This window comes from Leptosomus discolor, chromosome 5 (assembly GCF_034619465.1).
Source record: "Leptosomus discolor isolate bLepDis1 chromosome 5, bLepDis1.hap2, whole genome shotgun sequence".
NCBI lineage: Eukaryota > Metazoa > Chordata > Aves > Leptosomiformes > Leptosomidae > Leptosomus > Leptosomus discolor.
In genome coordinates, this window is record NC_141395.1 from 22,001,190 (window position 1) to 22,024,277 (window position 23,088).

Here is a 23,088-nt window from a genome sequence, read left to right on the forward strand (position 1 = left end):
TTGTTTGTAGTTATCCCATCCTATCCCCAAGATTTGTAGACTCAACAAACTGAGGGAGAGCAAACTCTCAACTCTTGCCCAGTTACTCTAGGTTTTTGCTGTGCCCAAAATTTACTGTTTATGGTTTTATACTAAAACTTAATACAAATTTAGCAGTTATAAAACATAAGCACAGTTCCTCTGTTCTGGTCTCTACCAACCACTCTTACAGTGCTAGTTGTTTTGAAAGATCAGTTGCAGAAAAACACCACAAGTTATGTCTGAATAGATCCACTGGGGGGATCACAAATGGAAACAACAAAATGTTTTTATCTGTGCACTTCCACAGTGGGAGGAGATGGTGAAAAACAGAGAGGAACTGGATGTAAAATTTTATGTAGGTTTAGACATTTTTAAAGGTTTGGGAATTTATTTTGGCCATCTTCCTTTGGTCTAGTGAAGTAAATGTTACAGCCACTGACTCAGAACTGAGCAGGAAAGAATTCTTTGCAAACTGTGTTTTTATATTAAAATTAATTAACATTTCCCCCCACTCTCATTCTGTTAGAGGAAAATACAATATGAGAGAGATTTCCTTACTGGGCTTTTTTCAGGCAGTACATGGTACTTGTGGCAATATTAAATACACCAAGAATTAGTTCAGTAGTAAAGACACCTGCAGCCCCACGAGTGAATTGCCCAGCTGCAGTATATATACACTGCACCTCAGAAAAGTGCAATGGTTGCAGGAGTGGGAAAGGAAGAGGCTACATCAATCTGTCCTTACTTGTTGCTTAGAGTTGTGCCTGGTTTTAGCTGTGCCCCGTGACTGAAGTGCTTAGAAATGGGTCCCTATCTAGTGACCATCACACTGGTGTGGCTGGAGATGGGGTGCTTTTGGCCCACCTGCTCCAGCAGTCTGTCTGAAGGAGCTCTGCTCCCTGGGTCATCAGGTGGGACTTGGTGGTGTCTCTGTGTTTAGAAGCAGTCAGCTCCTCTGTCAAGGTTTTAGTGGCAGCACTGAGATTGCGAAGTTCACTGCCAAAAGGCTTCCTCACTAGCTGCCTGTAATGGCACTGTGGGATTCAAACACGTTCTTGCCTCTCTGGGGATAAATTTTGGTCCTGTGAACTAGAAAAATCCTGCCTTTCCTATTAAAAATTCTGCAGTTGCAATAATTTTCTGATTTTTTTGGACTGTCAGGGATGATTTTGAGACCTTGCTGCAACGTGCCCATACAAAGGTACAGCAAGACACAGCAGCTGGAAGAATGGAAGGTGGAGGGGGTTTTGTTTGCTTTTTCTCTATACAATTTTTTTCCAGTAGTCAGTGTAGGTTAATAAATACCAGTCTTAAACATCTTGTTTTGCGCGTGGAATTGTGCCTTGGTGCTCACTTAGTAAAGAGTTGTTGTTTTGTAATTATTAAAACCAGACTGTCTCCCTTTGTGCGCTACATGCAATAATGGAGCATGTCATATGTCAGTGCAATAAGCCCTTAGGGCACATGGTGAATCCTGCACGGGAAAGCAGTTCCCTGGGGATTTCCAAAAGTCAGCACCAGGAGTACGATGAAGGATGTGATGGTAAATGCTTCATATCAGCACGTGGCATGAAAGTTAGTGGCTGGCCGAAGTCAGACAGATGCACTCTTCTGTCAGAGCAGCCACAAATAGGAGCTGTAATTACAGAAAGTAGATATGTAATGATGAGTTTAATTATTAACCACTTTCCTGTATGCCTTTGAGCAACTGTAGTATCTGAGCGCTGGAAACCCTGGAGCTTTGTTGAAGCTACATCCTGTAGGAAAATGAGGACTACTATGAAATCATGCAGCTCTGCAGTGATCTACCAGGGGTGAACTGCCCTATTTATTTTTTTAATAATTGGCTTTTGGGATTTTTGCTGGTCTCTTAAAGGTGTAATTTTATACAAGTCACCCTCTTACAAAGATATGGTTTGCCAAGTGTAAACCTCAGAACCCTCTCTACAAACTAATTCGAGACCTACAGTTGCGTTTTCCTGTTTCATAAATATCCTCTTCGATACAAATTCTAGGCTAATCGATGCGGTCTGGCTCTGTGATCGAAAAATACAAGGCAGCTGTAAAGCTAATGGGTTTACAGCTCCTTTGCTTCACCAGTGTTATCAGGCATCTGGAGTGCTCAGCTGAATGTGTCGACTACTTTTTATGCACTGTTCTTACTGTGCAGATACAGCAACTATAAAATACATTGAGTAGTGTTGCTGTGAATCCTGTTACCCGCAAATGAATAGGAACTTCAATCTGGCTTCTACAGTATTTGTATAGACCTTCAGCTTCTCTATAAACTGTCGTAGCACCGCTGGCTGTCCAACTTGCTCATGACAAAACAATCCTTGAAAATGTTACCATTACACATGAAGGCGTAAGTTTTAAAAAGTTTTGCTTGCTACAAAGCAACTAGCTGAGGAAGTGTAAGAGGAAGAAGGTACATACATGAGAGCAAATATTTTAATGGCTGCGCCTGGTAAGGGCTGGTGGCTGGCTGGTCAAAGCAGGGGAAGGAGATGCTACAGCTGCCAGCTTCTCCAGCTGGAGTGTTCTTCATTTCTATTCAATGCATGCAATGCCTCAATATTAGGACCCTTCCAGATTCTCTACAATTATCTGTTCTTTCTGCTGTCTTCATTTTCCACGTCATTTGGAAGTTGAAATTATGCATTTATCAGCACAAGACATAAACACCAGATCTCTGTACATCATCTTTTTAAAGGGAAAAATGGATGTATGTCATGCATGGAGCTTACTCTGCCTTTCTGGAGATCATTTTATGTAAATAAATCCAAACTTGAATTAATCTTTTTTCTAAAAATACTTTTGTGCACACGCATATATTTGCATTTGAAATGTCAAGTGCATCTTTCAGTGATTGGTGTTAATCTTGGCCTTTTATGTGTCCTTCCATATATTTTATGGTTTCCGATTAGTAGAAGTATCATTTTTAATTATGTTTGGAAATCAGCAGTGCAGATTGCTGAGAGGAAAGGCTGAGCGCTCTTCATTGCAAAAGCATTTTTACCCCTAACACCTTGCTTCTGCAGACACAAAGCACTGAGCTCTAGAGAAAAAAAAAACAGTTCTGCAAAAACTTGTAACAGCTTGCTTAGTCACAGTATATGAGAAGAGAACCTCAGGAGGTTCATCAGCAACGTGTCACATTGTCTTCACTTCTGTTGTCAGCTGTGCCAAGAAATATGAATGACTGCTTGGGTCTGTGAAGAATTTATGAATATGCTATTCCTGGTGTGAGAAGCAACTGCATCCCAAACCAAATTGCCAGTCACTGGAAGGAAGAACACACACAAGTTGATACAAAATAGTAGCTATGGATTTTGTTGGTTTGCTGAGTTGTCTTTGTTCCTAGCATGGGGTTTTGTCAGAACATAGTGATTTTGTGGGTAGAGGAAGTATACTTAATTTTGATGTGTAGGTGCCTAAACACTGGTGCTTGCAGAGAGTCAGTTTATTCCACTGTTCAACCTGCCATAAACAATACCAGGCAGTGCTGTTGGCGTCATTTGCTGCTAAGGTTGTACCTTCAATGCTTGTCACAGGTGGCCAGTAGAGACTGGAAACCGTCTGATGTATTTTTTAAATCAGTGAGACCTTAGTATAAGAAATGCTTAAGTAGTAGCAAAACAAATATAATAACCAGGGATGATATTAACATGGTTCGGATCCTGTCTTATCCAAGGTAATTTTTCAGAGGATGACAAGAACAAAACACATTTTTAGGTAATCAGAGAAAGTTTCCAAGACATCATAAATCAGAAGTTCTTGGAGGCCAGGCCAACTTAGTGGAAGATGATATAAACTTTGAAAAGCTGGCTCAGAACTTTCTTCTGGTTGTTCCTTTATAAATCTTCTAAAAATTGAGGAAAAGGAGGAAGAGTTTAATTTTCTTGATGCTGGAGAGGAAAATGCTGCAAAATACTGATATTGGTAAAAGAACAAAAGTCACTTTCTGTGACTTGTAAAACTGTGACTTGTTTTAAAACAATTGGAGTTTTTCTGTAGTTAAGAGGGGAAAAAAGTGTATTCAGTTGTACATTATATGCAGAAGTATTCTGCTTAAGAGAGAAAGGCTGCAGTAGTCTACGCTTAATACTGATCCCCATTGAGACAAGTAAGAAGATGAGGAGGGAAACGCAGTGGAATTTGTATCGAAGAAATTAATTTATTGAAAAATCTCTTGGTTTTACTGTAAATGGGTGGAGTAATTTTTACACTAGAACATAAAGCCTCTGGCATGGGAAACTACAGAAGGATGCTTTTTATGCTGCCTGGTAATCTGACTTTCTCTCTAACATCAGCAGCCATTCAGCATACCATGCCAAGAGGATGCAGGTGTTGCAGAAAGAAAAAGAAAGTGAGCAATTTAAGTAATTCCCCTGTAAGCAACTGCTTCTTCAACCAAGTGATGTGCAATAGGAATGCTGATTAATATATTGAAAAAGAAAAAAAATTGCTATAATCACTAGGCATAATTGGGAAAAAAGTGAACACTGAGATACTATTTAAGAACATAGAAGATCATATGCAAAAAAACCCTACAACCAACATCCCAAAACAACTGTTTGGGGATGCATAATTGGCCTTCTGCTGATGTTATGACAGGTGCTGTACACTAAAAGGCTGTAATTTTCAGTTCCTGGGTAATAAATAAGAAGAGGAAAGTATTAAATATTTCTGTATTTTGCAGTCAACAGAAAGATTGTAATCTCCTTCTCTCCTGCTGTTGCAATCGAACTTCTAGGTAGATGAGCTATAACTGTAAAGCTCAGAATATGGCGTGGTGTTGGCCCACATGAGCAGAAAATGGTGTTCTGCCTGTGGTGGGAGAAGGCAGCTGCTGTTAAGGAAAACAGTGTGTATATGTCATACGTCATACATATGTATCAGGCAGCAAACGTTAGGTGAAATTGCACACAGCATTTGGGGGTCTAAGTAAATGCTAATCAAGAGGAAATCTTCTGGCCTCAGTTGTACCACTTGTTTCCGTGAAGAGCAAGGACTACTCTAGCTTGACAAGAGATATGAATGCTGTGAGGCTTCTTTGCCCGTATCAGTCCAGAATAAATGAGGTGGGTAGAACTTTGCCAAAAGTATGAATTATCTTGACTTTAATTAATAGTGCTAATTTCTGTTCCGCTTGATGTTGCTTGTACGTGTTGGAGACAAATTATGTAAAGCTGTATCCAAACACATTAACCAAGCCAGATAAAATCTTGGCCTTTTTTGTTTGCGGAGTAGTGAGCATATACAAAGGGAATGATCAGGATTTCTGTATTGTGCTGGTTTTGTTTTACAGGATCAAGAGTTTTCTGATTTCAAAACCAACTTAAAATCTTCTTTTGGTCTGAGGATGTCTCATTTTGGTTTGAAATGTGGTTTTTACCATAAATAGGCGTTTGTGGTATGTGGGGATTCTGTCATGTTTTTCCTGGATTTTTACGTGCTGTATTCTGATAAAAACAGCAGGTAGACTGTATTTCTTTATTTGCTGGAAAAGTCAGAAGATTTTTCTTACTTACTGGGAGAATGGTTTGGGGAGTTAGAACATACCTGTGTGGTTAGGAGTAAATTAGGTGCATAACAGCTCTTTTTAATACTCCAGACTGTGAGGGCGGAAGCTGCTCTGTGGAAAGCCGAGTTTTGCTGTCGTGATGCTTAGTGATGTACTTCTGGAAGTGTTTCTTCAGTGTGTTACTTGTTTCAAGTTTATGGACTACAAAAAGTAAAAATGAGTGCCAGCAACACTCTTCATTTTTTGCCCATCTCTTATTTATCTATAGGCTTACACTTCCAAGGACAAAGCAACACCAGTGCTTGTGGGTACAACTTGCATATGGAATTTCTAGTTGTGCCAGGTACAAGGAAAAATGACTCAGTTGCTGATCCAGCAGCTTGCAGTGAGACAAACTGTGGAAGAAGCTTCACCTGCCCAAAAGCAGTTATTTCGCAAATTTATGTGACCTACGTGTATATATATTTATATTTACAGACACAAGCTGATTCTATAAAATGTGCATGGAATTCTCTTACACCTGTGACATGCCTGATACATGCACATCTGATGGTTGGCTTGCTGACAGTATGGGAAAGTATTTGCTCATGACACGTATGGCTCTCGTCTGTCTTTTTGAGAACCTAGCCTGTGGCTTTTGTGTGTTTCCTATACTCAGTGGGTTCTGCTGGGTACATATGGTTGAGAGAGGGGTATTCTTATTTTTATTACTGTATGATGAACCAAAATTTACCTTGTTATTTTAAAATAGTACTTCATCAGGTGCATCTATTGCCTCCCTGATAAAATACACACAAAAATACCTTTCAGCCAAAAAGGCTGTCTAGGGAATTGATCACAAATGGAAGGTTTTTTATTATGCTACTTTTTTTTCCCTCCATTTACTATCGAAACTGACCTTTCACATATTAGGTACTAGCAGCACTTTGAGCAAGACATGCAGATTTTCATTGCTTTGGGGCTTCTGAAAGCCAGGGCCCAATTAGAAGCTTTCTCTCAAGATAAGTGGACAACAGATGCAAAACAACGCAAGGCTTGTGGCTAAGCCGGCAGACTTCTCAGAACATATGTTCTTTTATTTCCTCAAATTCTCAGTCGTTCCCTTGTCTCATGAGAAGTTTTATTTCTGAAAGGGTTCTTTAAAGTTACTCCCTTTAATCACAGAGAGATTTGATGGAGCTTTTGACAGATATTCCTGTAAGAAAATGAAAATAATAGAGACTTGTTCCTTAATATTGGAAGTCACAGCAGATTCAACAGCTGTTTGTCATCCTCCTCTGTTGTTGATACTGCACTGATTAGGCACTGCATCAAAGTGTGGTAAGGCTTAAGTTTCCATCTGAACTCCTTTATGTTCTGTAAGAGAGGTTGTCAGCATTGTAGGGCTGGTGCTTTGTGCCTGACATAATTGATGCTGAAGTTTTTAGTATTCTATTTCCAGCTTAAGGATGCCTTTTTGTTATCAGGATTCTCTTCTCCAGTCCCCCCAGGTTCCTCCCTTCCTCAGAGATTATATACGGAGGACAAGAAGGTAAATGGAAATTTTGGGTGTTCAACAGGCAGTGGAAACAGTAGCACACTTTTTATGTTCATCAGAAAAGGATCTGTTGCAAAGCCAAGTCAGTGACCTTTTCTCCCTGTCCATCATGGGACTTTTCAGGAAGAGCTGAGCTCACAGTGAGCTTGCCTGGTGTGAGGAAGTTCACAAATGTATCCTGTGAGCACACGCAGGGCTCAGCTGAGCCCTGAGAATGCCAGTATTAGGTTCTTTCTGATTAATCCACCTTTCACCAGTGTGTCTAGCTGTCACACTGCAGATTGTGTGGACTTTTTTAGGATTCTCTCCTTCCTGCTGAAGCCTGCACAGAGTTTCCCACGGTTGTAAGGTTCACAGAGGGCTAAACAAGATGCTTCTTGCTCCAACTATAACCATAGTCTACATGAGAAGTTAGGTTCAGTCTAGGACTGTGTTCATTGTCGAGGTCAGAGAGGAAGGCTGTGCTTAAACCAAGCTCTTTCTCTGCCTCTTCCCTAAAACCTTCCAGGGCAAGCATAATAAAATCCCTTGCTGCTACAACTGTTAGAGGCAACTCAGAGATGCCAAGACAATGTCAAGGGGAGGGGAGTCTGGGGAGGAAAGAGGGGTAAGAAAGTGGTGTAGGTGCCCTGCTGTCTTAGCCACTGTTGCCCACATAGGATCCATCAGGTTTCCAAACAGCTACTCAGAAGCATTTTGTTTGAGATGGCAGTGTGGCTTTCTGAGCCTTATGTGGCTCGGAAGAGGCAGATGTTCTGCAATGTGTTGGTCTTTGAGGCTTAATGCATATATTATATTGTCTGTCAGTTTGTGGTATCCTTTCAGGTTTTGTGGTTATGGGTTCCTCCAGTGAGGCCTATTTCATTTAGCGTTCGGCATTTTAATTGCACATAAACCTCAGTATCTGCAGCTCCTACAGCAGGCATCTCTCTGAAGAAGCCTTAAGATGTCATAATATTTGAAAGAGAAAAATGTGCATTTTTTGCCAGCACCTGTAATTTAGGTTGCAAAATAATTGGATAGGAAGCATCTCTTATCTCTTGTTGAATCTGATATGAAAGACAGTTACAGCTTTTCAAACCTGGCTAAAACTATAAATTATCCTACAATATTTGGATGGATCTAATTTAGGCAGCTGTCAGACAGAAATGTTTTAGATTCTGTATATTAGTAATGCTTGCAGAGGGGCTGTGACTGTTTCCAAAAACCTTTTTTTGTTGCATGGAGAACACACTTAGCACAGTAACTACTGTGGAGATGTTTGAACAAATAAATTGCTTGCATGAAATAATTATTCCTAATAGAGAGAAGGATTTTAATCATTCTTACAGCATCCTTGTGAGAGGTGTATCAGAAACTCTAGGAGTTTTGTTATTTTAAACATTGGTATACTGCTCAGGTTACCGTAAGAATTATTCCTTGCCATTTCAGGAGCATTGGGGGTATAGGTGTGCAAATTTTACTTTATCTTATTTTCCATGTGAAGGACACATTCAAAAAACTAGAAAGAGTCTTTAGCAATCATATTACATCACTATTAACCAATAAAGGCTGATACAATAAATGACAGCTAGAACTTAAGGTTATCAGTTGGGAATTGGGCTGTAATTCTGACTAGCATTTATCCTGTCTTTGGATATGGTACAAATCCTTCCTACCCGGCCCGATTCTCAGCCACACACATCTTAGTGTTCGTTTTATTTGGTTTGATGCTCACCCATTATATTTTGCATGAGTTTGTTATTATCCTTTGACTGAGCTGAACTGCTCCACCTGATGGTGAAAACAAGAAAGTGCCGTCTCATGCAATAAGGATTTATTTGAAAAAATATAACCTAGTGGAAGCATTTGATGGTGTAAGGGTAAGTGTGCTTTAATCCAGGATAATGATGTTTTATCCCCTTTGTATTTGGATGTAGAGCAGTTAAGGTTATGTAAAGGAGTTGCACAAAGATCTTGAATCCACAGTTTTCTTCAATGTTTCTAGTGAGATACCCAGTGGGTGGGTACTTGTACTGTGGACATATGCTTCTCAAAGTCCAGATGCTGCCAGAACCTGAAATGCAGCTGTGCTTTGCAAAACATGCATATCTGAAAGGAGTTGTTCTTGCTCGTTCATGAAGAAGGAAGTGTGGCTGTTCTTATTAACCAATGTGGAAATACTTAATGGTTCAGTGTGTTGGGTAGAAGAGCTTTCCCATATGGTATTTTCTCTTTCGAGTCCATTTAGTTGCACAGAAAAGGGGGTAAAAACTAAAGAACTCTGAAAGAAACAACTTGCTTACAAGAAAAGATTTAAAAGGTTCTCTTGTGGCATTGAAAGAGAAATAATCACACAAATCTTGTGCAAGCAGCAAAGAAACAGGAAGCATAACAGAACTGTATGTTCCCAGGTCTTTTAGTTTGCCCAGCTTTTTGCAATGCGAGACTCTGTAGATACATGCTACAATAAATTTGTCTCTGGCACCTTTCATGTTGGCCTAAAATACCAGTATTGTCCAAGTGATAGCAAGATCTATCATCTCTGGATGATCATGTCTTCAGCCAGGAAACCAAAATGTACGATTTGCTATCTTGAGCTGATGGGGCTGGGATGAAGGATGGATCCTGTATGGAAGGATGCTTATATGTAGCAGCATATGCAAGGAATGTTCTTTAAAATACTTGAGCAGCCTAAGGCCAAGATTTCCTGTGCTATTGAGAAGGTGCTGTGAGATCTGACCACCCGAACGCAAGCTGATTACATTCATCCTGTGCTCCTGCAAAAGTAAGGTCATGCTGCACCAACCAAAAATCTCTGTGAACAGGCAGGCTGCTCCAAGGCATGCTGTGAAGCTTTGAGGAACCTCCTTGTTGTGTTCAGTTTTTGTAGCCTCTATTAAAAATTGCAAATTTTAAGCTGTTCCTGTAGTTTTGTCCTTCACTTGTATTAACCATATACACTTACATTGCCCAAAATGGTGTGTACAGACCTTTTTTTTTTTTTTTCCTTCTCTCTCTCAGGCACCCTGGCTCTGGAATACCAGACAGTGCTGGAACGGGTATCCATATCAGGTAAAAGTTATAGCGCTGCCTAAAAACAAACATGACACCTCTGCAGAGCTCTGTTTTTATTATGGTGGAGCTTTGTGTCAATGTGTTAGTGTGAATAGGCTACTCGGCATTTTGGAACATTGCTAGATGCTCCCCATCTTGCTTGAGTTCAGTATGGGAAAGATGAATGTAGCTGTCATGCCTGTTTTGAAATGAAGCATCGGATCTGAAAACAGATCTGGGAAATCTAACTGTGAAAGCAGATATCTGCAACAATGGTAGAATGGTCATTTTTTACAAAGTTTTGAGGATACTGAAAGTTTTAACAAAGCCTCAGATTCAGCGGGTTGGGAAAAGCCAGTATAGTCCTCATCGCTGTTATACTGCATACAGGGTGGGACTTAATCCCTGGCAGTTGGTGTGATCAAAGAGGAGATCAAAGAGAGAAGGTAGGTTTCTCCTTTAGGTACTTAAATAAGGGTATCCAGTCCTGACCTCATGGAAGCTTACAACAAAAGAAGGTGAAATTAATGAGAGAATTGAGAATGGTTTCAAGTCTTTATTTTCAGCAATGTCTGTATTTTCATGGATTCAAAAAGCATCAGTGTTTCTCTCTGTTTTAGGTCAAAGTATATAATTTAACTTCAAAGAAAGGACTTAAATCATTTATCTTCTTTACTAAGGAGAAGAATGCCACTGTTAAAGTAAAAGGACCCTTTCAGGTTGTGCCCTGCTGCACTCATTCCCTCTTTCAGTCCTCCAAAACAATTTTGTTCAGGTTTGAAATTTGGGTTCCTTAAAACAATCTGCAAAGCAACAGTAACAGTACACTTATTCCTTACTGCACTGCTAAGATTATAACTAGTTCCAGGAATATTTAATTCCGAGGTCCAAGTTCTGGCCATCTTTCACAGCAGCAGTTGCCCAATGGTGTGCAGGTGCTGCAGTAATGCCAGGATTAGCTGCAGCCCCACAACTCCAGAAATTATTCTCTGCCAGGGTAAGAAGGAGCAGGACAGGTGAAAGGAGAAGGGTAGAAATTTTATCGTTATCTGGTTGAACAGTGGCTTCCGAAGTTTGCATACCCAAAGAGCTTTGAGAAACTTAGGTGTTTTCCATTCCTTTGTGCTACTGGACATAGTAGTTAAAGTATGGGATGTATTTAAACAGAGCAATCAACCTGCTCTAAAGGATTCAATGTATTTTTCAGAAAAGATAACTCCTGAACTCTGCCTTGGCTGTACCACAGCCTCATTTTGCCTCCTGGTCTGATAGAATTAACTTTCAACATGGATGTTGTGAAGATCAGTGAATTAATTAGATGTTCCCTTTTATTATTATTAATGATAACAGTAAGGTAGCCCTTTCAAGGAAGACGTATCACCATGTATATGGTTAGGAATGGATTATGGAAACCATTTTGAGAAAGCTAAGAGCCACCTGTTTCCTTAATACCCTTCGTATAACAGGAGGCAACAAGAGATTAAAATTGTGAAGAATAATTTTTGCTTTTGTTGTAAATCAGAGATAACAAAAGTTCCACATGTGACCTAGTGTCATAGTTTAAGCCCACCCAGCTGGCAACAAAGCACCCCGTAGCTACGTGCTCACCCCTACCCTGTCCCCTGAGGAATGGGGGGGAGAAAACACAACCACAAAGCTCAAAGGTCGAGGCAAAGCACAGGCTGCCTCAGAGCCAGGGTCTGCTGCAGGCCTGGACCCTGACCCTCCCTGGGGCCCTCCACGGGCTTCAGGCCAACCTCTGGGCCACCGCTGGGCTCCACGGGCTGCAGGGGCTCAGCCGCCAGCTCACCACGGGCCGCAGGGGCTCAGCCCAGCACCTCCCCACGGGTCGCAGGGGGATCCCTGCTCCGGCACAGCTCCCCCTCTCCTTCCTCACTGACATGTGTGTCCGCAGGGCTGTTTCTCTCACCTCTCCCTCCTTGGCTCACAAAGACTCACAAAGAACTTGCCCAAGACATTTTTCACTCTTGAATAAGGTTATTCGCAGGGGCACTGATTGGCCTGGCCTTGTCCAGAAGCAGGTCTGAATTTGAGCCAGGGGAGCCTCTTACTGGAGCCACCCCTGTAGCCCCTTCCCTCACTACCAAAACCCCGCCAGACACAAACCCAACACACCTAGTAAGACAGTCTTAAAAATTTTTAATAACATTTGAGGATAACTTTTGGTAACTTTTTTAATTAGTCTGAAGTCTAACTATAAACCTGAGCTTCTTTAAAATGCTGCTTGCTTTTTTTTTTTCAGCATCCAGGAGTCTCAATAGGGATCGTTGAGGCATCATACTTAGCTGCTATCCAAATATAATTGACATTGAATTCCAAAAGCTCCAACAAAGAGTTTGCAATGTTGTGGGTTTTTTGCCTTTTTTCTTTCCTAAAGGGCAGAGTGTTCAATCTTCATCCCTCAGAGATTTTAGGAACAATTGTTTGTCAGAATTGATATGGCAGCAGTCACTGGTGCCTTTCAGTCCTGTTTTCTGCTATTTTTGTGTTATCACATGCAAAAAGAGAATTACTTATGGTGAAAGATCATGAATCTTGCTGGTTAAAGAACATATATTTACCAGACTTACCAGAAAAACAAGTTCATTCAGAAAGTTAGTTATAACTTTTAGAGGGTGGCAACTATACTTACTGTATCTAAAATCATGCTACTAGTGGAGAGGGGCCCTACAGAAAGCAAATCATCAAATAAAATTCATTATCAAAATCATTGCCTCAGAGATAATATGTCTACTGGGTGCTAACCAGGATTAAGTACTGTGTTTTCAATTTGGTTTTTTGTTGTTTTTTTTTTTTTCTCAACTAGATAAAATTTCTAATCTTTTGTTTGCTTCAAATCCGTTGTAAATTACTCAACACAGGATTGCAGACATACATCTGGACTTACTGTACATATAGTCAAATGGATCATTTGGGTGACAGCTTACCCATAAGCACAGAATAGTCCTATTGAAGTTAAGTCTATGGAGAACAGAAACATAACATTTAAACTAAGTTATACACACACTATTGATCCTTTCATGGAGGGAAACCGTGATATCTTTAGAATCGCCATACATTATCATTATATATGGATTTAGAAATGGTAATGCTATTATTAATAAAGCAGCTGACAATCTTAATTGTTTTACTAGAAATTTTCCCCAGTGAGTTGTCTTGCAGTAATGAGTATAATAGTTGCGGTTCATTGCTAGCTCATATTCTCTTCCCTTTTTTTAATTACACCTGATTAAAAGCTTACTGGCACTCTCACTGAATCAGAAAAGGATTATATTGACCCAAGAAATAGCTTTAAAACATTGATTTTGAGTGTACATTTTCCATAAAGCATAAGCATATGTCTGTATTTAAATAACTTACGTAGAGCGTTCAGTGGGTACCTAAGGACTAGTTTTCAGCTGCAAAGAACTGGTCTGCAAAAGGGAATGGGAATAAAAGAGGCAACTGAAATGTCTCTTGCCAGTCAAAATAACTCATGCCCTGCTTGGGTGCATGGTTGTGCCAGTGCGAACTGCTCTAGAGATGGTTGATCTAATCCCTCAGGAGATGCCCTCAGGAGCTTCTCCTGTGTCAGTGCCCCTCTCTGTCACTGCAGTGGAAGACATGACTAGCAGGGAGGCACAATCACATGGAAATCAGAGTAGCTCCTAGGACTGACTCTCTTAGGCCGGGGGCTAAACAGCTTATGCGTGCCACCAGTTACCTTCTTCGAAGTTACTTCAGGTTGGTTTTGGCTGTGCATAGGTTCCCATGTCTTGTTTTTATTTCTTTTACTTCTAAACATCTGTGTAACCATGTTGTATATCAAACAAGACACCTGGATAAATTTAGTTTATTTTCTTCTTTCCAAATGTTAACATGTTCCCAGAAAATGGTTAGATTCTTTAAGAGTAGGCTTTTATATTAGAAAGAGCCCTGTTTAAAGCTCACAACATTTTCATCATGAGCAGATGAGATTATATACTAGCATTACTTTTCTCTAATCTGCTCTAGCATTGTTTCTTTTGGTGTGCTTTAAACTCACATTACTGATGTACAGCAAGATGTTTCAAGTAATCTTTCAAAACAGACTTAGGAGCACTCAGAATTTAGTTTGTTCTAGTTTCCAAACAGACAACATGATAATTTTTTGGTATTACAATATTACAGTACTGTCAAGTTTAAAACATAAGAGGAAGGTAGGTTGCGAAGCTTTATTTTTCCAGAGCCATTGAAGTTTGATACATAGTTTCTTACATAGGATGCTTATGTGTAATTCAGTAATCTCCCTGTGATTAAACGTGTCTCCTATAGACCTCAGCTACCCATAATGTCAGTTAGACTCTATTAACCTTTTCTCATCTCCATCTTTCAGCCACTGATGCCTGACCTTCATTATTACTATATAGTTGAATTGTCATTCTACTGGTCCTTAATGTTTTCTCAATTCATTGACATCAAAAGAAAGGTAAGAACACTGAAAGACTAAAAACATTGAAAGCTTTATGTGTATATCTTTCTTGATTTGAAGAATACCTGTATTACCTGTGCAGTGAACTGGAAATACTTCTTTCTAGTCACCACCTCTTGCAGATATTCATCACTGAGAAACTGGTGTTGAAGTGCTCGTATTACTCTAGTTCTTATTACTGTGGTGTGGGTTTTTTCTGCACATGGGAAGGAGAGCCTGGAGTAATCAAATATTCAAGAGAAAATAACATCAGCCAAAAAAAACTACTTTCATATGGTGACTTGAGTGGAGTTGAATATGTAGTAGCTAGTACATGTACTGTTTCTTCTAAGATTTAAATGATAAAATATCAATGACAGAGCAAGACTGCCTCATAACTTCACAGTATCACTTTGGTGAGATCTATGAGGGCTTTCAGTTTATTCTACAAAGGAATGGTAAAAACAGGGATACATTTAATATTAAAAAGTGATGTTACATTTAATCTTACCTTTATGCTTATGAAATTTCAAGTAGCTGAGCATTGATATTAAGAGGCTATTAATCAAGAAAATGAAACTCTGGCCAAACATTTTTGCAGTATCACTAGTAACCTGTTCCATATTCCTTCATCCAAGTTCTCTCCTCCAAGGAGAGTGCTAGTCCATAGGAGAACAGGCAGCATGACAGTCAGTCTATAATAATGATCCAGTAAGCTATTCTTGCAGGGTTTTTTGATGTTGCAAAATTATTTGTTTAAAACATTTGGAAGGATTTTATAATATTTTTATGTGCTGCCTTGTGCTGTCATTTAATTAAATGGTTGTAGGCTATGATAATGGAAAAATCCCTGTTTACTAGAATTTTAGCAGGAGTGTAACTCTGAAAAGATTAAATGAAGGATCCAGTATGTCTTGAATAAATTTATCTGCCATTTGGAACCAGCACAGTGTGCTCCTGGAAGTCTTATGTCAGAGCTATATATATAGAAAAACACCTCCCTATTGAATTTCCAAATTTTTCCAGAAGTAGAAATCTCAAGGAAGCATCCACAAATTTTAAATCCATATTGGAGTGTAAACTGTAAACAAAACAACCAATTTCGGATGAATACATGTAAATCCCTTGCTTGCATTGTCTGTAGATACTAAAAATTCTGTTAATCTTCAGCTCAAAATGAGTACCACTTCACTGTTTCAAAAAAACAGAGATGCAGAAAAACAGTGCTCAATGGAGCTGTATGATAGTGGACATGAGTTTAAATCAAGAGTAATATTGACTAATATATGTAAGCTGCAGGTGCCAGCAATACTGAGTAGCCGTTTGTCGATAGGTCAACCAAAACCAAACCTCTGCAGCAATGTTACAGAATTGTTCAGCTTATTGCTGCAAAAATGTATTGTGTCTATTCAGTCCCCCTACATTCATATTTAGCCCTCTGCACTGTGCCATTGGTTGTATTTGATTTTCTTCGTGTACTTCTTGAGGGAGAGGAAAATGTAACAGCATTGCAGTTGCAACAGTACTGCAGTTTTGCAGTACAATACATCTTTAAAGAATATTCAGTTCCTGACTAGTTGCTTTGCTGATTTGAAAAGTAATTGCAGGCTACCTGAACAGCATCTGGGTTCAGTGCTGAAGTACACTTCTGAAAAGGGCCATTGGGAGGGTCAGTAATACCTTTCCAATTTAATACATCTCATGAGTAAATGCTATAGCTTTTTCCCTCATGGCTTGGAGAGTTTATTCCCATTGGTGAGCTGAGCACAGAGCTAAAGCCTGATCCTGTCCATAGTACAGGTACAAGTAAACAGTCTTTTGCAAGTCTGTTTCTCAGTTATATGTGAACAATTTATACTTGTCATCAGGAAGACTTTGCAGCAGCCTACTGTGGAAATAGACTGGGAGATGGAGGTGGGGAAGTGGATCACTAACAGCTGAGTAACACACCTGCCACAGATTTGCAGTGCTTGAGCCCGGAGCACCAGATCAAAGCAGTGTCCCATGCATCTGCTGTGTCTGAGAATGTCCAGTGTCCAGCAGAGAGCAGAGGCACAATATCCGCAGGGCAATGATAGCAAGTCAAAAGCCTTTCATTATAAGCACCCTGCAGGACACAGTGGAGATGCCATATCTATAAATAACCTATTAGATCACTGACCAGTTTGGACTGTGGAGACAGTTCTTTTTGTACTGTAAGCAAAATTGATAACTAGGGAGGTCATACTGGAGAAACGCAGCCGTGCGCTGGTGTCACATAGTAAAACTGTTCTGTGTCCAGGGGCAAGTGCAAGCTGTCAAGAAACCCAAGAGCTGACAAATGTTAACACTGGCAGCTTACAGCAGCTGACAAAAAGTAGTACAGAGACACCAGCTCTTGCAGCACCATAATAGTTCTCTTTTAAAGAGCAGGTTTAGTTTAAAAAGTGTGGAAACCTCTTAAGGTACCCAGTATGAAATAAGGCTCGGTTTAACTGGAAGAAGCAGGAAATTTGCCAGCTAATATCAGATGCTATTGTAATATTTCATGACAGCTTATACAGAGCAGATTAACAGTTCTTAGCCTGAGAAACCTGTTGATGTTCTCATGTAACAGTGAGAGGAATATTTTTATCTAAGTCTTGATTATTATTTTAGATACTTTAAATTCAGAAGTGCCTGTGTCATAGTCTGGTATGATCAAAAGTGCCCTGGAAGCCTTACGTACTGCAGGAATTCAGGCAACCACTTTTATGTAGCTGGGTTTCTCTCAAGGTGAGGTGCAGTCTCAGGTCTTCTCTGAAAGCACCAGCACTCAACGCTGGCCTAACTCCAGCACTGGTGTTTTACTTGCTGTAGCTCAAGAGAAATGTACTTGCTGTTTTCCATCTCCATTTTGTTCTTCTCTAATAGCAAATTCATGACTTTAAAATGACTTTGACTTGGTTTGCTGACTTTCAAATACCTGTTTATCTTTATTTAGATGTTATAAATTCCACCAGATTATCTTTGCCTGGCTGAAGAGGCGTGAGCAAACTATTTGGGCTGTTGCACATACCTACTATTGGTATTAAGGCAGTGAACTGAGTAGATTAACTTTTACGGTTTTGTAATGGCATGTTGTTTGCTTCATAAACACCTACTATGTTGCTGTAATGATGTTCTACCCTTAAGGGTTTTCATTTTCAATGACTGCAACCTAGTATGATTTTGGTTTTTTGTCGTCTCTGTCCAGCTTCCCATACTCCTCTTTTGTAAAACACAGAGAAAAAAAATTAGACCAGGCAGCTTCGTTACTCTCACAAGCCCCTGATGAGTTTTAAAAGCAATGAGGCTTATTTACATGCTTTCTGGATACCTGAAGTATTGTTTGACAGAAAAGTATTTGATGCATGTATTTAAGGGAATGTATAAAATTTCTACTCAGTCAGTGTTTTAACAGATTTGTGGAGGTTCTATGAGGCCTTTCTGTGTATTTACACCTTTTAGTTGCAAGCATTTGGCAATTCCTAGAGCTTCTGTGTTTTACTTTATTTTTAAAATGGCAGTTCACTCATTCCCAAAATAAAATAATCTGTAGCTGCTAATTTTTTTGGATATTCCTTTTTGATTCTAGAAAATTTATGCAATGTTTCACTAGATCTGTATCCTGGATTCTTTCTTCAAACTCAGTAAAAAAAGGGTCATAGAGCTGATTTCTTTTGTTTCAGAGGACAGGAGTTTCGATTGTGTACATTTTGCAGACCTTTACTAGAATTGTTATGGTTGAAACATTTATCTGGTGATATTCCCTTTCCCTGTTGATCTGTTACATAGCCCATTTCCAGAAGCTGGAGTGGCTAATGAAGATGATGTTTTACCCTTCACTGGCACTAATGCTATATAGCAACTTGGCCATTTAGTCAGTGAGTGTGACATGTTAAACAAACGCAGGTAGCAGAAGCCTAAATTCCAGAGGGCTTGTCTACAGGTTGAGACCCATGGGGCTCCTCTGTTGTCTGCCCTGTGTCCTTCCACTGATGGTGTCAGGAGTAGGTTCTTTCCCCTATTCTTAGCCACATATTTTCATGACACAGGCATGTGACATCTTTCAGCGGTTACAACTGGAAGCTACAAATCTGCAGTAAATAAGTGCACCTTGCACAAACATACATACAGTTTAAATACATTTAAAACAGAAAAAGCCCATTCCTGTACAGCTGCTCTTCTGCTGTGTATGGGTGAAGGCGTTTGAGTGAGATGGGACCAGAAGTACCACTTGATGTTATGGGAACTTGTACCATTAGTTTCTATGTATTCATTACCCTTATGTATAATTAAAATTTAACAGGTAGCAACTTCAAAGCATGTTTTTAATTACTGACATAAAGAAATGTCACAAACAGGAAAGAAAGGACCAAAATAACAAAAGTAGTCTTATTTATATCACTGCTACTTTTTTCTAAGAATTTTCAGTAGGTCAGTCCAGCATCTCTGTTCCAGAGCTGGCAGTCAGATAACTGTCTCTTTTAAGAAACGTTATTAGAGAAGTTGCTCCCTGGACAGCATTTCTGTAAGTAGACTCATGCAGAAGTGCAGAAGACTGCTGCCCAAGAGCGTTAGGGTTGCTTAGGAATAATTCATATTGTCAGGAATGCCTTGAAGAGTTCCCAAGAGGGACTAGAAATCTCATATTTGTAGAACATGAATGTGTCAGCTATAAAAACAGAGGAGATTTTCTACTTGGCTTGTTCCTCCGTTTGGAGTGCCTATGCGCTAACGTAACTGCAGTTAAAAGGAAAATGAAGAACAGTGCCATAGCATTTGCAGCTGAAGCAGGTAAAGAGCTAGGCTGCAGTATGGCCGTATGGCAATGCTAGAAACTTATTTCTAGTCTCAGAGAATAAGGTAGGTGCTTTGCTGGTTTGATTATGGTATGATGAAATGGTGCCCATGTGTGGGTTTGTAGTTACTGAAATGACTAAGATGCTGTACCCCTGCTTTCCCTTAAGACCCTTAGAAAGCAAAACAGCCTTTAACTCTCTTTTTGTTCAGCCTGCTTTAATAAAATTATTTAAAGCAAAGGCTTGATATGACAGCTGAATGTATTTGATCGTGCTCCAGACTGCTGGGGACCAAATAACCTGGCTGAGAAATGTTAGGTGTATACCAAACTAGGATACATTTCTCTGCTTTTAGACTTTCTTTTTCCTTTTCTCCCTCCCCACACCCCCTCAGCTCTTGTGTTGGAGATACTGGCAATGCCCATTGGTGAGTATGTGTAGGAAATATGACCTTGCAGCACCTGATATCATTAAACATAAAATGATGGGCTGGGAGGAGGTCCTGTCCCTATTCAGTTAGTGAGACTGCTCAAGCTGCAGGTTTTTCCACAGATTCCAGGTGAACATTGCAGTGAAGCCAAGTGCTGGTACTGAGAGGCAGTGGCACTGCACATCCTGGAAAGCACCAGTGCCTGCTATGTGCCTGCTGCATTCCCAAAGAGAGGTACAGTGACACAGGGCAGTTACTCTTCCCAGTACTGGAAAGACAGAGCCATCAGCAGCTGTAGCTGCTGCATTTCTGGGGTTGACCATGTTAGTGGGAGCTCACCAGCACTTTCCATAGGGCCCTCCTGCCCGACACACATACCGTCAGTCCCTTTGCAACCAGGTGCTGCCTCTGTAAAGACTGCAGTGTTTCAGTTTTGGTTTCTCTGCTGTGAGCTGCTTAGCTGAAGACTAGCCCAGCTCAGCAGGACTGGCCCACGAGAGCTGCCAGAAAGCCAAATTCCACCTCCCAAGATGCTTGGTGAGCAGGCTGCCTGGAGAAGCTGCTGGTTCTACTTGCCTGGATCACTTTCCATTCAGACAGCCCTGCATGAGAGCCGCTAGATCTGGTGAGAGCTGTGGTAGTAACTCTGCACCCGGTGCATGGAGAAACTCCCCAGTCAAATGATGCCTGTGACCTTTTCTTCAGGGTTTTGATATCACTTTCTCAAAACTGTGTGGGTAGTTCAGCAAACTCCAGCTAGACTTCTTTTTGAGTTGGTGCCTTGCAGAGAAGAGTCTCGTCTCTGCAGTTCCTGTTCTCTCAGTAATCAGTCTGAGAGTCTAGACCAGGCAGAAAGGTCATTCCCTCTGCTTTGCCTGCCCCTTGGCATATATCTGGGAATGTAATGTTACAGGAGCTTCACTGCTTCCAGTATTTTTCAATAGTAACAGTTTCCTGCTGGCCAAATAACTCAAGAGTTTCTGATCTGGAGACCAGCTGACCTCCATGATTTGGGAGGCAGTAGATTAGATCTGAGTAGGAGGAGCTGCACCAGCTCATTTGAAGACTTTTCTGACCCTGTTACAGTGTGAAAACAAAGCAGCTTCATTAAAAATGAGCAAATGAAAAACTGGAACCAGGATTCTCAGCTCAGTGAAAGCTCCCAGTTGTGCTTGGCAAGTGACTGTCGGTAACTCCTAATGCGGTGGAAATGTGTTTCCCCTTCCTTTGTAGCTATTTGAACTCTTGTGAATGGTGTGTTATTTTGCATACTGTATGTTGCTTGGTGTATAAAAAATACAGTGTAATTTGATTTGTATGTACATATGCCTTTTCAGAGTAACTTCAGGCACAAATGTTTACTTCATTAGGTTAAATTACTATGAACTGAGAAGCGTAGAAATTGCCTAGCTTTCAACAATATTTTTGCATTTCGTTAACATACAATGAATTTTTTATTCAGTCTAACTGAAATATATAGCAGCGTATTTAATGCACTTATGTAGCAGGATCTTTATGTAACATAACCATAATGCTGGGTTTAAAAGGCATCCATCCATTTTTGTATATGAGTACTGAATCTCACTGTATGCTTCATTGTTTTTTTATTTTTTCCCTGCTTCTTGCTGCTCTAGGATTTTGGCATCATGTTTACACATCACATTGTAACAGTCACCCTGATAACCTTCTCATATGTAACCAATTTGACACGAGTGGGAACCTTGACCTTATGTCTCCATGATGCGGCTGATGTTGTCCTAGAGGTGAGATAATACATATGTCATCAGCATCTGTACATGGTATTCTCTATTAGGAGAGCTAGTGTGTCAGCAGGTAGCATCTATTTGCTATGCAGAACAAGTATTACCTAAGCTAAGAGTCCAGTTCAAGATGGTAATGGTGATTAATATAGTGTATTTCCTTGCTGAAATATATTACCCTTGTAGCAGTGCGTGTTTGTGACTTCAGCCCGGTTTATCTCTTGATAAGTTGCTTGTACAGAGCAGAGACTGATAATGCATTGCATGCCAGGAAGGGTTACACACAGATTTTGAACATAACATGTTAAAGTCAAAAGTTTGAAGTTGCAAAATATGGTGGTGACTGTGGGGTAGAAGCTCCTGGTTCTTGACCCCTCTCTGACATGGTGTGTGGGGCCAGAACCCTGTCTCCAAAAGAATCAAGGTGTCACAGTTTGTTTCTCCTGTGCTTTGCTGGACAGAGGGTGCTTTTTGTGCGCAGGCAGTGAGCTCACCTCTGGTCCCCAGGATTTTCCAAGTTCCTGTGCTTCCACATCCAGATGCCAGTATTAAGCAATTGGTTTTGGAGAAGAAGGGATGATTGAAATTCTTTTAAGTCAAGATGGTCCATAACTTCCGTAGCAGCAATTTAGAGATGTTGTCATTGTCTATCTGCATTAGATTTTAGACAGCTCTGGGTGATGCTGGGATTGGGCTGTCTGTGAACTCTCTATCAGGATCAAACTAAAATTAAGAACTATTTTATCTGAAGTTATTTTTTGTTAAAGAAGTTGCAAGGATCTTGTTATGCAGGAATACAGTCTCACTGTGTGAGTCACCTGTCACAGAATCAAAATCTTGCCATTCTGATTCAATAGTGCTGTAAATCTGGTTTTGTTTTTTAATCTTTTTCTGATCTAGAAGGCACATGACTGCCTGAGATAGAAAACAACAGAGAATCTGGATTTATCCTGTAAACATCTTTACAAGTTTATTCTCCTGTTTTAGCAATGCTTGTTGATCCATTCAGCTAGCTGTGGGTTCACCCAAACTTTCTTCATTACTCTTTTCTCACCACCAGAAGGACATACTTGAAGGTGTTCATTCCAATCAGACCAGTGTCTGTGGAACTATAAAACCACTGGAGAGACAGCTAAACCCTTACCTTGAACACAGTGAGATACATATTTTTGCTCAATTCCTCTGTTAATTCACTGGCTAAGACAAATTGCTGGTATTCTCACATGATTTGCAAACATTCAGTAAATACACTTCCCCACAAGGCACATACTTTAGTGGTCTTTCTAGTCAATTCGTTCAGTCTGTTCTAACTGGAAATACTAAAACTACTTGAAAGTGTAAGAAAGAGAATCACAAGCCCTGAGCAGCATTTACTAGGAGGGCCATTATAACTCACTCAACAGAGTTTCTTGTGCTAGGGCAGTGGTCATGGCCTTGGTGCCATATGAGAGAAGATGGACTCTTACACACCGCTGACATTACTGAGGGGAAAGTCAGTGCAGAGGCAGAAAATTGTCAAACTGCA

At 40.2% G+C, this 23,088-nt stretch overlaps 1 protein-coding gene across 1 annotated transcript in view; it reads left to right on the forward strand.

The window, feature by feature from the left end:
- The window catches only part of CERS6 (ceramide synthase 6), a 130,124-nt gene that overhangs the window by 84,172 nt on the left and 22,864 nt on the right, over positions 1-23,088 (forward strand). Inside the window, exons 5-7 of the mRNA XM_086465516.1 lie at positions 10,089-10,139; positions 14,497-14,589; positions 21,438-21,566. Coding sequence (XP_086321642.1) covers positions 10,089-10,139; positions 14,497-14,589; positions 21,438-21,566 — 273 coding nt within the window. The remainder of the gene's footprint in view (positions 1-10,088; positions 10,140-14,496; positions 14,590-21,437; positions 21,567-23,088) is intronic.